Consider the following 15946-nt stretch of genomic DNA (forward strand, 5'->3'; position numbering starts at 1 on the left):
GGGCCGTACTGGCCATAGCGGGCACTAGGCATATCCCCGGTGGGCAGCCAGGGTTGGGGACCTGTTTTGGGACCCTGGGGGCCGATTTTGTTACAGGGCCATTTTTGCAGCATAGATTCAATATTGCCCGCTGTAACAAAATCGGCCCAAACCGGCCGTGGCAAACAGCTCGGCCGCACCCCGAATCCCCAACCCCCCGAGGGCTGGGGGAGCTGCCGAGCACTTTGCCAGGGCCGGTTTTGGGACCCAGTCCGACCCTGGAAGCGTAGATGTATTTAGCTATGCAGCACATTAACCTGGGTGCTGAAACATCTACTGTTCTTTAACATGGAGGGAAAGTAAGTACCAAACTGTGTGACATGCCAGGTATGGGAACACATGGAGAGAAACATTGCCTTTCAGCAGGAAATGGCATAGTCCAAATCTCTGTTTTTAACGTCAGGGCCTTCAGTGGTCATATCACTGAAAATACAAGATTTGAAACAAATATTATTGTCTACGGGTGCTAGTGGAAGACAATTTATATGGACTGGAATCTAGAGAATGCTAAAGTGATTTTGGTATTTTACTGACCCCTGCTGGTCGTTTTCTATCAAGAAAGTTAAATGGCGGCAGTTGGCAGAAATATTTAAAAAAAGGAAATTCCCTTTTATGAAAGCAATTCTGGTATTTAACTGACCTCTGCTGGTCGTATTTCATCAAGACAGTTAAATAGAGGCAGTTGAACACGAAAAAAGTTCCCTAAGCGGAAGCAGACAAGTCCTAGGGCTGATCTCCAGAGCCCACAAAGTACATACACAGGTAGGTATATACTAAAGTATATTAGTATAAGAGGTCTTGAATGCTCGGCCTAAAAAGCAGAACTATTCCTGAAGGGATACAGAACATTTGGTGCAGCGGAGCGGGGCTCCATCCCCACCACAGGTGCAGTTCCCTACACATGCAGCTCCCTTGCTCTGTTTAGAGTCAGGGAAGCTCCAGGTTTACACCGGGTAAGCACAGTGGTGTAACAAACCTTGAAGGGGGCCCCCTGCAAAGTATATGGAGTCACCCCCCGATCCAGTCAGGATCTCTCAGGCCAGGGGTGCGCTGCCCGTGCACAGTGGTGTGTGCGACTGCGTGCAGCCGCGCTCTAGCGTACAGTGCCGTCTTAACACATGGGCATGCTGGGCAGGTGCCCAGTGGCCCCATAAGCGTAGCAGACCAGAATTTAACAACATTTTCTGTTAACTATTTTTATTCCAGTGATTGGTTGTGTAGGCTGGGCTCAGTGCACTGCCTTGCAGAGTGACCTATAATGGTGCTAAGACGGCCCTGCACACGTATCAAACTAACTGGTCCCAGACCCAGTCAGTATACTGTGTTTTTTATGTGTGTTGTCACTGATGTAATTGAAACTGTAATAGATGAACGGTGGAGGCAGTAGGTACAACTTTGTAACAACATCTACCTGATGCAAGAGCGGTGAATAAGGAAGTTCTGAGTCAACACTTTTAGACCGATGCAGGCCACTCAGCTGGGTCAGGGCAGAATATAAACTGGTGGAGTATGGTGACCACCCTGAATATTGGAGCTAGAATATCGAGGCATGAAAATCTTCAGGGCAAAATATTAAATCCAGAATATCGAAAGGTAAGTAAGTCTAGATCTTCGATACCGAACTCCACATATATGTATCTTGATCATATATATCTTTAAGGTTAACAGATGAGAAGTTAGGAATAGAATATCTATACATCCGTATATGCACTTGCCGTTCAATACTTTGTCCCTCTATATTCTATCTATAATATTCTTGTATGTCGATATTCTTGGGCTCGATATTCAGCGGTACAACAGTTGAGTATGAATACAATTCAGATGGTGAAGGCAGCACAACAGTAAATGGTCCTTCCAGACCACAGCACCCTGAGCGTACTCAACCCTTGACCTAATAGGTATAGTTTAAACTGGGATTTAGCCACTTTCCAGTCAAGGAAGTGCTTGACACTTCTTCAACCATCAGGGCAACTGCTTCCTTGACTTGCCACCTTTGGAAGAGCAGATTCTCTCTCTCCTTGATTTTACTGGGAGCTTCACTTCTGGGTTTGGTTGAAAGCGACAGTAGGTCAGTTACACCTTTTGGCCCATCCAGGATATAAAATATATTTTTTTGACTCAGCCTCAGCTCTTTGTTATATTTTAGCCATGTTGTCTATGGTTAGCTCCAAGACTAAGCATCGGCTGAAGATCATCCTTAACTGATCCCGTCTGGTAGTCAAGGTTTTCTCAATGAATATTCATGAACTAAATTTGCATACAATGGACTTGAATGAAGTAATGTGACTATTAATCAATTATGTCTCCCAGCTTGGAGTCACAGATGTCAGTTTAAGGCCACAATTTAAAACAGCCTTGCACAGTACTAATAACAGAGATGTCAAGATACTATTGGTAAAAATTCCCTTCCTGGGTTGGGTAAGGAGGACTCTATTCCCTCAAAAGTTAAGAATTGCTTTTAAAAGGAAGCAGTCACAATTACCTTAAAATCTAGGCGGTGTCAGTGAATGTTGGCAAATATTTATTAAACAAAATGGTATCTATTGTTTCTGAATAGTAAACAAAATGTATTTTGCAAGTTCCACTATATCTATTTTTTGTGGCACAAATAGTCCTTATCCCCCACACCCTGCCTTGGTAGTTCCAAACTGATGTCCATGTTTTCTTTGTGTCAATTGATGGCAGTGTACCGCTGTAGAGGAAGAAGATGGCAAGGCAAAGAACCAGGGCCAAAGAGCGGGAGCTCGACATGCAGGCCGAGAGCGAGATGCGCAGGGTACAGCAGCAGTTCCGCGTCATGGAGGAGAACCATAATTCCTACAAGGACAAGATTCAGCTCATCTTGCACCAACAGAAGTAAGTGACACACATTGGTGGTCAAAGAATATGGGTGAATTTGGGAGGATCTGACTGGCGTGCCCAGCACAGGTCCAGGGGAGCAGGAGCCAGGCGAGGTTATAGGATAACCACCGGCTATATAAAAAAGATCCGTTTTCACTAATTGTGTATACATTTATTTTTTGGTTTATGTGCTACAAATCTGGCTTGCATCAGACTCTTCTGGTCCTATGCGGAACATCCCTGCTATAGAGACATTTTGGGCCAGATGTATCAAGATACACTTTTGCGATTCTCAAATAGCGATTTTTAAGGAATCGCTGTTTGAGAATTGCAAAATGGTATGTATGTAGAAATTCGCAATTTTTCAGCTATTTCTTAAAATTCCTTAATTGCGATTAGCAAATTGCTAATCGCAATTAAGGAATAATTTCCGATTCCTTTCTATGGGCCAGGAGGCCCATAGGAATGAATGTGAAATTATTCTCAATTTACGATTCGCAATTTGCTAATCGCAAATTGAGGATCATTTGAAGGATGCAAGGGTGACCAAAGGACACCCTGTTGCACCCCTGAAATAAGCATGGGTGCACATACATGCCCTATGGGCATGTATGTGCATCACATAACACAATTTTTCAAGAAATTCGGAAATTACTTGAAGTTGGTGGTAATTTGCGATTCCTTTGGGACATTTAGCAATTTTTTTTGCCTCATACATTGCATTTAAGGAATCGCACAATTTGCGATTCCTTATTTTGCACTGAATTTTGGCGTTTGCGAACCCATTTGAGCTTCATACATCTGGCCCTTTGTATCCTAATTAATGTTCAGACTGTGTCACCATAGAAATGTCCAGATTGTATGATGTCTTTGTTATGGGATTTCAAAGCAGCTAAGGTGTTAGTTGTTACTCCCAGATTCCTATGTGTAATTGGCAGATTAGTTGAACCACTGGCGTTGTAACATATTAGTTCTATGGATAACATTTGCCTGGTTCTGCAGATTTTTTTTTTATGAGTTCACAATAGATGTGTCGATGTTGAGCAAGGAAAACATGAGTGGAAGGAGATATCATGTGAATTGGCATGCGAAGGACTATATTTTATTCTCAAACGTATTATAGGTGGCCTTGAAAAGAACTATCTCTCTCCTTGCTGTCTTCAGCAATCTTCTAGGCCTGGATGCCCTCCAGCTTCCTAAATGGGCCTGCTTTGCATCTTCACTGGGTCTGTATTTTCTCTCCCTACTGCCTCTGCACTGGGCTTGGTCTTGCGTTTGATCACATTGGCATCTGTACTGTGATGGTGTCTGTGGTTTGGTTAGTCATGACTATGACAGGTTCTATATCCTCTCTTCCCTGGTTTAAACTTCTGCAGGATGACCCCTAATTGGTGGCATTCCCTACTCACACTAAGAACCTGGTGTATCCTTGGTTCACTGCACAAATCACAGATTTGGAGTTCTACCTCTGAAGCTTGCGAGAGTCCCAACTTCCAGCAGAAGTTTTTTGTCCTGATTTGGCATAGGTTGACTTCTAGTAATTCCTGGTTATTCTAGAATCCTCTCGTCTGTAAGAAGCAGTCATGTATCGTTGTTATTCTTGAATTTGCTGAAGAACATCTCGCTTTGGATGGGAAAAGCTGCCCTTGAAGCAGCATCTATTCATTGCTGTTACGGTCTGATAGATGGTAGATGATCCAGTTGATCTGTTACAAATTAGCTTCTTCTGGCATATGGCATTTTGGACATTGCATTGCATTTAGGCTGGTTCTCAATCTGCCTAGGCGCTCATCGGCCACCAAGGCGAGAAAAGATCTCCATTGGCTGCCAATCCAGGCCAGGATCTCTTTTAAACTCCTCTGTCTGGCCCACATGGAGGTATTTGGATCAGGTTCCGAAGGGATTAAATCTCTAGTCAGCCCCTATATCCCCAGCAGATCCCTTCGCTCATCCACCAAAAACCTGCTCACCGTCCCTATATTCAATAAGGTGAGATGGGAAGAAAGAGCGTTTGCCCTCTCGGCTCCCAAACTGTGAAACGCGCTCCCGCCTGGACTCTCCAGCCAACCCTCATTGGTGATTTTTCATAAACTTTTGAAGACATGTCTCTTTTCCCTGGCTTATTAATTATTACTATATGTCCTTTCTGCTTTGTTGTGTTTATCTGTCGGTTATCTGCGCCTTGATGCCCCTTGGGGTTAAGTTATGCACATTATAAGACACCCATTCATTCATTCATTTGTCCTGAGGAACAAGCAAGGAATTGTCTTCAGGACAAATAGAACTACAGCACTATCTGAAACGAATGGCCATCATTAATCATAAACAACTAGTTCCAAGTTGACATTGCCACAGATCTCATATAACTGATTAAAAAGTCAATGGCTTTGGAATGCAGAAGTGGGTATCTCTTATTGAGCATTGGCATAACTCTTCCATTTGCATAACATTATTGGATTTCCCAATGAGGGCTAATTACTACTGAGTGGATGATCAGGCTTATATCTCTATTGTCAAATGATCACAACGTTGAACTTCTATATAGTGCAAATCTGACATTGGCTCTTCTCGGTGCTTAAGAGATAGGGATTTGGAACAGAATGCCTTGTGTCAAGTAAAGCTGTTGGGGGGGAGGGGTGCTAAGCTACAGCCATTAGTGAAGTTATAGCAATAACTTAGGGATCAACTCATATATTGGAGGTCAGAGGTATTGCAGTCAGGGCAACAGAGTAATTTATTCCTTCGTCTTGAGTGCACCTCCGCCTGCCAAATCATGAAATGACCACTAAGCTAGTTGTAATTTTTTTAAGTTTTATCAGCAAACAGCGGTTCCTGTCACTGCTTTTTGCAATTTGGTGCTGGACTCCGTCAAGATGAAGGAGCCCTGCACCAAACTGTTTTCTTTTTTCTTTTCAATAATAAAATGCACCCCTTATCATGGGAGTTATCTCCCATTGTGATGGGGCATGCTTTGTTTTATACTGACCCTTACCGTCAGGGTTTGCCTGGTGAAGACGGGCAGTAAATAACGTCTATATGTCTGCCCATCCTAACTTGGGCAGCGGACATATAGCCAATTCTCCGACGACCCTTCATGTCAGAGCAGTTTGGCTATGACGGAGACAGAGAAGTATCAGTGTCTCAAACTGTGGCCTCCCTGCTTTTAAATTTCGCGGGCAGACCATAATGTTGGCAGTAAGCACACTGCGATGGAGTATTCTTGCTACCAACATTTAATTCAGGCCCTTATTGTCTCTCACAATATGTTGCAAAAATTGGCCACTTTTCTGTTCCAGCGTTTTGGGTAGTGGAAACGTCTTCCAACTTCTGGAATGACAGAGAATGGTTGTTCTTGACTCTCCCAGCATAAGTCAACTTTTTGTAAATGGCAGCAAATGATGTTCTGTGCAACCAACATTTTGTTAACATTTGTTTCTATTCTCCCTTCTTTTACAGAGAAGAATACGATGCCCTAAATAAGGAACATGGAAGTATGACATTCGCCATCAATCTGACAACATCTCCTACAAACATGGCAAAGGATGTAGTGAATGTGGTAGAACTCAGGGATCTGCTGGAAAGCAAGGACAAAATTGATGCTGAAATTGAGGAGTTGAGGGCACTGATAGCCCGTCTTGATGCTCAGGTACTATGGCACATCCTTGGTTGCACGCCATGTCGGCAACTCTAGATTTATTTATTTGCAAAGTTTTATAGAGCGGGATCAAGATCCTTACGGATATCAGAGCGCTTTACACACAGATGGGATACCAAGAACTGAAGAATAATAATTAAACAAGTCAATTAGTGCAAAGGTGAGCAAATGGTTAACAGTAGAGTCAAGGCAAGGTAGTAACGGTGCATAGGTGGTCAGGATGGACATAGTCATGCGAGGAAAAATGATGAGTCACGAGATTTCTTTAGTCTATATTCAGGTGAGTACATTTGGCTTAAACAGGACCTTTTCTGTTCTAAAATAGATTGATCAGAGATTTAATGGTCAAATCAACCTTAAGTTTGAAAGCAATTAATAGTTTTCCTCCTTTAAAAGAGTTTGACATGTGTGTTCACTCCATGTTGTTTGTGAGGCTTTTCTTTTTGTATGTTTCTTGTGAACTGGCGTATGTGAAGAGACAGTGTCCAGGCCATGCTCTGCATGATACATGATCAGGTGTGAATTTAAAACCTACTTATTTCAAATCTGATTGGCTTATTAAATTGTTGCATTGTTATTTGTAAACTTCAGCGGCAAAGGGTCGCCTTTGATGGTGATAGTGCATCAAAGAAATCCCCCTTAGATGATAAGTTAACCTGGAACATGCTGATTCCACACTAGCAATCAATCAATCAATCAATCATTTGTAAAGCGCACTACATACCCGCAAGGGTCTCAAGGTGCTGGGGGGTTCGCCACTGATCAAACAACCAGGTCTTGAGTATCCTCCTGAAGGTCAGCAGATCTTGGGTCTGTCATAGGCTCAGTGGGAGTGTGTTCCATGTCTTGGCGGCGAGGTGGGAGAAGGATCTCCCACCGGTGGTTGTTCTTTGGATGCGCGGGACGGTGGCGAGTGAGAGGTCGGCGGAGCGGAGCTGGCGGTTGGGGATGTAGAAGGAGAGCCATCTTTTGAGGTAGGCTGGGCCGGTCTTGTGGAGTGCCTTGTGTGCGTGGGTGAGGAGCTTGAAGGATATCCTCTTGTTGAAGGGGGGGCCAGTGCACGTTTCTCAGGTGGGGGGTGATGTGGCCGTGGCGTGGTACGTCGAGGATCAGTCGTGCAGAGGCGTTTTGGATGTGTTGTAGTCGTTTGCTGAGCTTGGTTGGGGCTCCCGCGTAGCTGGGCATAGCCCCCACTCTGGTACTCTACCAGCTGATGAAAAACAGTGATACTGTGTACGGCAACAGTGTGGTAAATGAAAGAGCATGCCTTTTCTTTTGTCCTGGTGATACTGTTTGTAGTGGTGCATTTGTGGATACATAGGTAAGGTGCTGAACTCCACGAGGTCACAGAACCATTACATTTCAGTAATGGTATTCACAAATTTACTGAATCTTGAAGTAACCTTCAATGGAGGATAATGCACTGTGATTAGATATGCTGTTACCGCTTGGGATGGTTCTGTGTCATGTTATCGCATTTGATTTCACTTCACTTTGTTGCTTTACACTCACGGTTGATCCTTCACAACTGTTACTAGCGTGTCTTCTGATCTGTGCCGGCAGATTTGGAGTGTAATAGAATATAGATTTATTTTTTCTTCTGAGGGCAGCCATGCCTGAATCAGGCAGAAAAGACATGCTTTTGAAGGCCCATCCTGAATGGGGTACACCTTCCAATGCACTGACCCAATGTTCTTGTGGCATGTGGTCCGCCGTGTCTTAGGTTTCCGGTGGTGGAGAAAGTTGAGGGCCAATCGATTTCACCACCTCAAAGGGAAGGGAACAATGGCTTTTCTGGGTCCTAAGCTGTGTTGATTTACGGCGGGACACCCACTCAAATAAACCTTATGTGATCCTCTAAATGTCCACACTGCAGTTGAATGGGGCAGAGGACTCGCTGTAGCCAACATGTGAGTGAATGCTTTAGGACAGAAGTTTGTGATTTGGCCTCATGAAAGTTTTAAAGTCCAGACTTAAGGATGAAAAACCTCACCAGGGTAAGCCTTGCACCACAAGGTTGTATGCAATGAATAAGTGGACTTGCTGTGGCCTCACATGTAAGATAACATTGAATACAATTACAAGCAAATTTTGTTATGATAATCATTTTCAGAGTCAGTGGTTATCCCGAAAATTTGGCCCAGTTCCAGGCCTCCTGAAGCAACAATGGATAGCACCTGGCATATAGGCTCATTGTTTCTACACTTTATCCTATCTATCATAGATACAGCTCTCAGCCACATTGCCTGTCTTCTTTCTCCCTGCTTTATTTCTAGCCCATTTAGAAAGAACCCACTTGTTTAAGAAACCAGGATTTTGAAACCTCTAATGTGGAAATGCTACACCATTCCCTTTGCTTTGACATAATAGTTCTATACTACATACATAATTTGTAAATAAGGTTTTGCGGCCTGTTTATATTTTGACAGACGGATGGTTTTTACCTTCAGGGCGACTGTGTAAATTACGCTGTTGCCCTGACGGAGTAACCTCCGGTCAAATTTTTAAATATACATCAGATGGGCATTTTAACCATTGGCAGGAACCACTGCCAAGGACATTCCTGCCAGCTCGTAGGAACTTTTCAATATGGATGCGTCAAATGTGACAAAGTGGATTTTTGTTTATAAAAAAAAACAATAAACTCAACTCACCATGGGAGTTATCTCCCTTGGTGGGGGAGGCATTTCTAGTTTTTTACTGCTCCTTACCGCCAGGGTTTTCCTGGCGGTGAAGGACATTAAAAACAGCTATATAATTGCCCATCTAAATTGGGTGGATGGACATATAGCCATTGCTCTGACGGCCCTTACTTCGTTGGGCTGTTGAAGAATTGTGGCCAATATATGGTCCTCCTGCATCTAAATTCAGTAGATGGACCATTATGTTGGAGGTAGGCATAGTCTCTCACCAATGCGACAGAGTATGCTTACTGCCAACATATACATCAGGCCATTGGATTCTTTCTATTAGGGTGGTGAAAACCATTGGCCCAGTTTTAAATACATGCAATTAAACCCAAGAGTTTGTTGAAGTTTTGCCATTCTTTGTATAAATCTTGAAATCAATTTTAGGGGAAGCAAGGTAAAAATATCAACTACGAAAAAGTTGAAGAATTCAAAAACTGTGTTGTGCCTTCTTTCAGATCATGGAGCTAGAGGACAAAGTCGCAAAGCAAAAACGTCTCATGTCTGCATCAAAAAGCGCTCAGGAAACTCTGAAGAAGCATAAGCGAATCCGGAATTTGGAGAACCAGCTGAACCTGGTAAGCAAACATTTCTTGCTCGGCACCAATCAATGATCATGGACAGTAGCTTTCCAGGGTTCAGATCTCATGCTTGCTGTCCATTTCTTGTCAGACGGGAATGGGTGCTTCCGAACCCTGGAAAAATCACAGTTTACCTGAGACAAAATGTTTGTATTAGATCTGGTTTCTGGTTGATAAGTGTTTGAGACAACTAACTGAACTGCTAATATTCCAGTTGCACCTTCGAAGTGATCATTGGTGTCTATTGGTACCTACTGCTATTTTGAGATAAGAGTAGAATTTGTCTTGTTTGTTCTTCATGGCACATGTAATTCATCACAACAAGTCACCGTAGAAACCAATGGTACTACCTTCAGGGAAGCTCTACATTGTGCTGCTTTGATGCAAGCCAGGTATTTGAGCTCATACCCAATCTTTCCATCTTGGATCATCCACAAACTTGAAGTATTTATTCTTAATATTTTTAATGTCTGTATCAAGTGTCATATAATACAAAGTGTTGAGCCGCAGTTTAATTTCCAGGTCAAATTATGTTTACAAATACGGGTTTAACTTGTGCAGATGTTTGCTGATGGTAGGCACTGGCACTCACATTTCTATTTGGGAATTAGGATTAATTTTTCATCACCAGACTGACCCAGAGCAAGTGAAGGGAAGGAAGGCAGAAAAGGCATAAAGAAGAATAGGAACATAGTGGCAAAGAAGGGGGAAACAGGAACGAAAAAAGTATTTGAAGGAGTGAGAAAGAGACAGAAAGCGGGTGGTAGTGATAGAAGGAGTAAGAGAAATGTAGTTGTTGGTTGAGTGGGTTGTTAACCCTGTTCAAGCAAACGCAACCATCCCTGTCAGGGTAAACCACAAAATTCACTAAATTAACCATCTGATAGCTTGGCAGAAAAGAAGACAGGCTTAACTTAGGTAAGGTATTTTTTTTTTTTTTTTTTTTTTGGAAAACCTTTATTTACCAAAACAAGTACACCGCTATTCAGCCGTACATCCCGGAGGCCAGGCAGCATCATATTGCAACTCGGAAACATGTACAAAAACAAGGCACAGGAGTGGTCAGGTTTAATTTTACAATAGAAAATACTAAAATAACAATAAATATGACCAAAGTCAACAGAGAGAAAAGTAAAGAGAGAAAAAGAGGAAAGAACAGAAGAAGAGGATGAAAAAAGAAAGGAAACAAGGCTGAGGACAAAGAGGTTATTCTAGGCATATATCACGGGGAGGGGCGGGGTTCGCACATCCCATCAACAACAGGATACATAGCAGTCAAATGGACGGGGAACAGAGATTCAGGATACAAAACTTGGAACCTTGGGAGGGGGAAACTACGGAGACAGGCGGATCTCAGGCTGTATCATCTCCGGGGGTGCACAGATGTCTCCCCTGTATGAGTTCCACGCTCCCCATATCGACCCCCACATCCTGGGTTTGCCCCGAGCCAAGTAAACAGTCTTTTCTCAGAGCATGCACCAATCCATGTTGGCCTTCCACAGGTCGACAGTGGGGGGCGCGGACGCACCCCATTTCTGGGCAATGTCCCTTTTGGCTATCATATTACCCAGGGTGACCCATCGGGTCTGAGCTACATTGTAGTCGTTCGGGCCCCAAACGTTCAGAAGGCAGCGCCGGGCCTCAGCAGGCAGGGTCACGCCGGTAACAGCTCTCATCACTCCATGCACACGCCCCCAGTACGAGGCAATCACCGGACACTCCCAGATTACGTGCATAAAAGTTGCCACAACACCACATCCTCTCCTGCACAGTCCATCCTGAGAAAGTCCCATGTGTATCAACCTTGGGCCCGTGATATAGACCCTGTGGAGTATCTTCAACTGAACAAGTCTCAGCCTGGCCCAGATCGCCACCTCCTTAGGGGAAGAAACTGCTGACTGCCACTCCTCCTCATCCATCTCAATTCCGTCATTAACCCAGAGGTCTTTCAGTCTCACCAGCAGGTCAGTCCACACATTAATGAGTTTTTTATAAGTCAAGGAGATGGCGCTATCCGGCATATGGCCGTCTAACACCCTGTCTTCCAGCGGAGATGACTCAGGCACTTTCTCCCCCACGGGTATAGAAGATATGAGAGCGTGCCGAAGCTGTGCATAACGGAAGTATTCCGTTGTACCCAATTGGAACTCGGCCTGTAGCGCTTCGAAAGATTTAACCTCCCCCCTAGCCATCATATCTACCACCTTTTAGATACCGATGAGATCCCATCTGTCGAACCCTTTGGAGTGCCACAGTTTCCCAAGCAGGTCGGAATCTTACAGGGGAGTAGCCATAGTGAGTTTGCCCTGCCAACCCAAAGTCTTGGTCACCGCCCTCCAGAGGTGCACCGCCGTTTTAGTAGGTCCAGTCAATTTCCGATCCAGAGACCTAGAGTACAATGCCCTGTAGTAATTCCCATCATTCGTAAGCCAGCGATCCATGGCGTATCCAGGATTGACCGCCGGACCGTAAAAACCGTGGTTAATTGCCGCCAGCTGAGACGCCCAATAGTAGCGGCACATGTCAGGCAAGGCGATGCCTCCATCATACCATGGAATAGTCAGCTTGGCAATAGAGATCCGCGGCCTGCCATCCCACAGCAGGGTACGCTGCAGGCTCTCAATCTCTCCAAAGTACTTGGCTGGCACTGGGTCTTGCGTATTCTGGAGTGCATAGAGGAACCGCGGCAGGGACATCATTTTAAACAATGCTGCCCGGCCCAGCAAAGATATCGGCAGTTTCTTCCAGCCCTCCACGTCTCGCCGCAACCTCACCAAAGGAGGGAGCAAGTTCTTAGTGTAACGAGCACGGGCATCCTTTGAAATATAAATGCCCAGGTACTTGAAACCATGTTGCGAGATCTGTATAGAGCAGCCTCGAGGGAGGCGCGGAGTATCTCCACACAGCACGTAGAGGGAGGACTTGGACCAATTGATGACCAGGCCCAAGTAACCACCAAAAGTGCCAAGTAAATCAAACACCACAATCAAGGACCGGCAGGGAGAAGTAAGATATAAAAGGATGTCGTCTGCATAGAGCGATATTTGATCTTCAAAGCCAGGCGACCACGTGATACCTGCAACGTCGGGATGCACCCGGATCCAGGCAGCCAACGGCTCAAGTGCTAGAGCAAACAGGAGCGGCGACAGCGGGCAGCCCTGTCTAGTGCCCCTGCGCAAAGCGAACGAGGCAGACAGTCGACCGTTCACCGTCACATTGGCAAGCGGGGAAGAGTAGAGGAGCCGGACCCAGCCGATGTATTCAGGGCCAAACCCAAGTTTAGTAAGCACAGCCCAGAGGTAATTCCACTCGAGCGAGTCGAATGCCATTGTCGCGTCGAGCGAGGCAAGTACCGTCGGTTTCGTGAGCAAGTGCGCCCGCGCCACTACAGCATGGAGCCTTCGAAGATTAAGAGCCGTGTTACGGTGCGGGATGAAACCGGACTGGTCCGGATGAACCAGGTCCGCGATCACTCCCACCAGCCGGTTAGCAAGAAGCTTCGCCAAAATTTTCGGCTCGGCGTTCAGCAGGGAAATGGGGCGGTAGGAACGGCATAGGTCTCGAGGCTTCCCTTCCTTGTGAATGACCACAATAGTGGCCAGTCGTTGGTCAAACGGGAGCTCACCAGTCTCACGGGCCGCCAGGAACATATCTCTCAGAGGTGCAGCAATGGTATCAGCCCTGAGCTTATATAGTTCCACCGGGATACCATTGGGCCCCGGTGCTTTACCGGAGCGCAGCGACCTGATCGCCAGTGCTACCTCGTCAGCCGTCATGCCCCGGTCCATATCCTCCCGCTCCGCGTCAGACAAGCAAGGGAGCTCGATCTCCTCCAGAAAGGAGGCCGAGTCAAGTTCGGACCGGTCGGAAACGGGCGTATAGACCGTCTCAAAGTAGTCCGCAAACGTCTCGGCAATAGCAGCTGGGTCAGTGACGACGAGTCCGTCGTCACCCAGGATCTCTGGTACCACTCGGGACGCCAGGTCCTTCTTATCCAACCAGGCAAGAAGCTTACCCGCCTTATCCCCAGCGTCATATATCCTGCCCTGCTGTTCCCTGCTCATCGCCTTAGCTGCATCAGTAGCAGTGGCCCTCAGTTCCGACTGCTTCAGGGCGAGAGCATGGAGCAAATCCGGAGTCGGTCCCAGGGCCAGCTGGGAGTTCAGATCAGCAATATCCGACTCCAGCCGAACCAAGTCTTCATCCCGTCTTCTGCGAGCCTCGGCTATCAAGGAGAAGGCTTCCCCTCTGAGAACAGTTTTGAAGGCCTCCCAAAGGGAGACGGCCGAGTCGACAGAACCCGAGTTCTCAGCAAAGTACAGCTCAATAGACTTCGCCAGGAGGTCGCGGGTCTTGGGGTTACGAAAATACCAGGGGTTAGTAGGAGCCACTCTCGATGTCGCCACGATGTGGAAATCGAAAGACACCCAAACCGGGGAATGGTCAGAAATACCCCTGGCCATGAGACGGGCGTTGGAAAGCGACTGTGCTTGGGCCGCTGGGGTAAGGACATAATCAATACGGGAAAGACTACCGTGGGCCCAGGAGTGGAAAGTGTATTGTCTCTGAGCTGGATGGAAAAGTCGCCAACAATCAACCAAGCCCATGGTGGCAAGGAAGTCTGAGAGCCAGGACTGTGCACTACGTAGATCTCTGGATGGGAAACGATCCAAATCACCTGAAACCACAGAATTAAAGTCCCCCCCCCAGAATCAGCAGTCCCTCCGGGAGTCCCAAAATGGCGCCACTCAGATCTTGAAAAGTGGATGTTTGCAGCCCCAAGGGGACGTAAACCGAAACTAAAACCAGAGTGCGCCCCTCCCACCTGCACACCACTGCAACGTATCGGCCCCTATCATCAACCAGGGTAGACTCCACCTCTAGGGGAAGGGACATGCGCACCATGATGCCCACCCCACGGGACCCCGTAGAGAAACCCGAATGGGCCACCATTTTAAAACCTCTCCTATTCAAGGCCCTGCAGGTGTTACCAACAAGATGAGTTTCCTGCAAAAGAACGACGTCTGGGGCACAGCGTTTAAGCATCTGCAGAACAACACCACGTTTAATGCGATCCCCCAACCCACTAACGTTCCAGCTCAACAAATTCAATGATTTACCCCCCATCATCAAGGACGCCCCCCCCTCAACCCCCGCCAGAATGCAGCCCATGAGCAAACATCATCAGAACAATAAAACCTCAGCCATGACGAGTTAGGAAAAAATAGAACAAACAAAAAGAACACGTTCCAACTACCCCCCACCCTGCACCCCTGCATTAGACTAGAAGCCACCCCAACTAGCAGTGTGCCTGTCGCCCCTTAAACTAACCTACAAGAAGCCCCTAGAGGAGAAAAGAGACATCCTATCCCCCCCGTCACCCTCCATATCAAAGTGCAGAAGTGACAAAAACAAAAGAAACAATAGTCAGAGTCGGTGCCAGCCGCAGCGACCCTCCCAGAAAAAGTCACAGGCAGATTATTCATTCCCGGGAACTTGATCCTCCTGCATCACCCTCCGTCTGGTCATCCGGCTCGGTCCGTTGTTGAGGCAAAGTGTCCAACCAGTCCCCTGCCGCATCTGGAAGGTCAAAAAACACTGTCCGGCTCCCATGCTCGATGCGAAGTTTAGCAGGATAAAGCATGGAGTAGCGCATCCCCAACTCCCGAAGCCGCCTCTTTACAACAGTAAAACTTTGCCGGCGCTTCTGGACAGCCTGAGTAAAGTCAGGGAAAAAGTTGACGTCTGCATTCTGGAACCGTAGAGGGCCAGCGCTCCTCGATGCCTGCAAAATGGCGTCCCGGTCCCTATAATTAAAGAGTCTCGCAATGATGGGGCGAGGGGATGCACCCAACTTCGGCGGGCCAACCGGGATCCTGTGAGCCCTCTCGACTGAGAAAAACTTGCTCAGACCTCCCGGCGCCAAGTTCTTAACCACCAAGTCCTCCACGAAGAGTTCCACCGACCCTTCCTCAGCCCTCTCCGGCACCCCCGTAATGCGGACATTCTGGCGCCGTGCCCGTCCCTCGAATTCGTCCAGCCGACGCGCAAGCATCCCATTAGCCGTTTTGAGATCACGGACCTCAGTCTGTACGTCCGACATATCGTTGATTAAGCTCGATGTTTTGAGGTCCAGGGACTTC

General features: G+C 46.5%; 1 protein-coding gene across 1 annotated transcript in view; it reads left to right on the plus strand.

The window, feature by feature from the left end:
* The first annotated feature begins 2746 nt into the window (after window positions 1–2746).
* Window positions 2747–15946, plus strand: part of CCDC63 (coiled-coil domain containing 63) — a 137731-nt gene continuing 124531 nt past the window's right edge. The window contains exons 1-3 of the mRNA XM_086944722.1: window positions 2747–2895; window positions 6337–6526; window positions 9681–9800. Coding sequence (XP_086800848.1) covers window positions 2747–2895; window positions 6337–6526; window positions 9681–9800 — 459 coding nt within the window. The remainder of the gene's footprint in view (window positions 2896–6336; window positions 6527–9680; window positions 9801–15946) is intronic.

The sequence above is a fragment of the Lissotriton vulgaris genome, chromosome 11, assembly GCF_964263255.1.
Source record: "Lissotriton vulgaris chromosome 11, aLisVul1.2, whole genome shotgun sequence".
Classification (NCBI taxonomy): Eukaryota; Metazoa; Chordata; class Amphibia; order Caudata; family Salamandridae; genus Lissotriton; species Lissotriton vulgaris.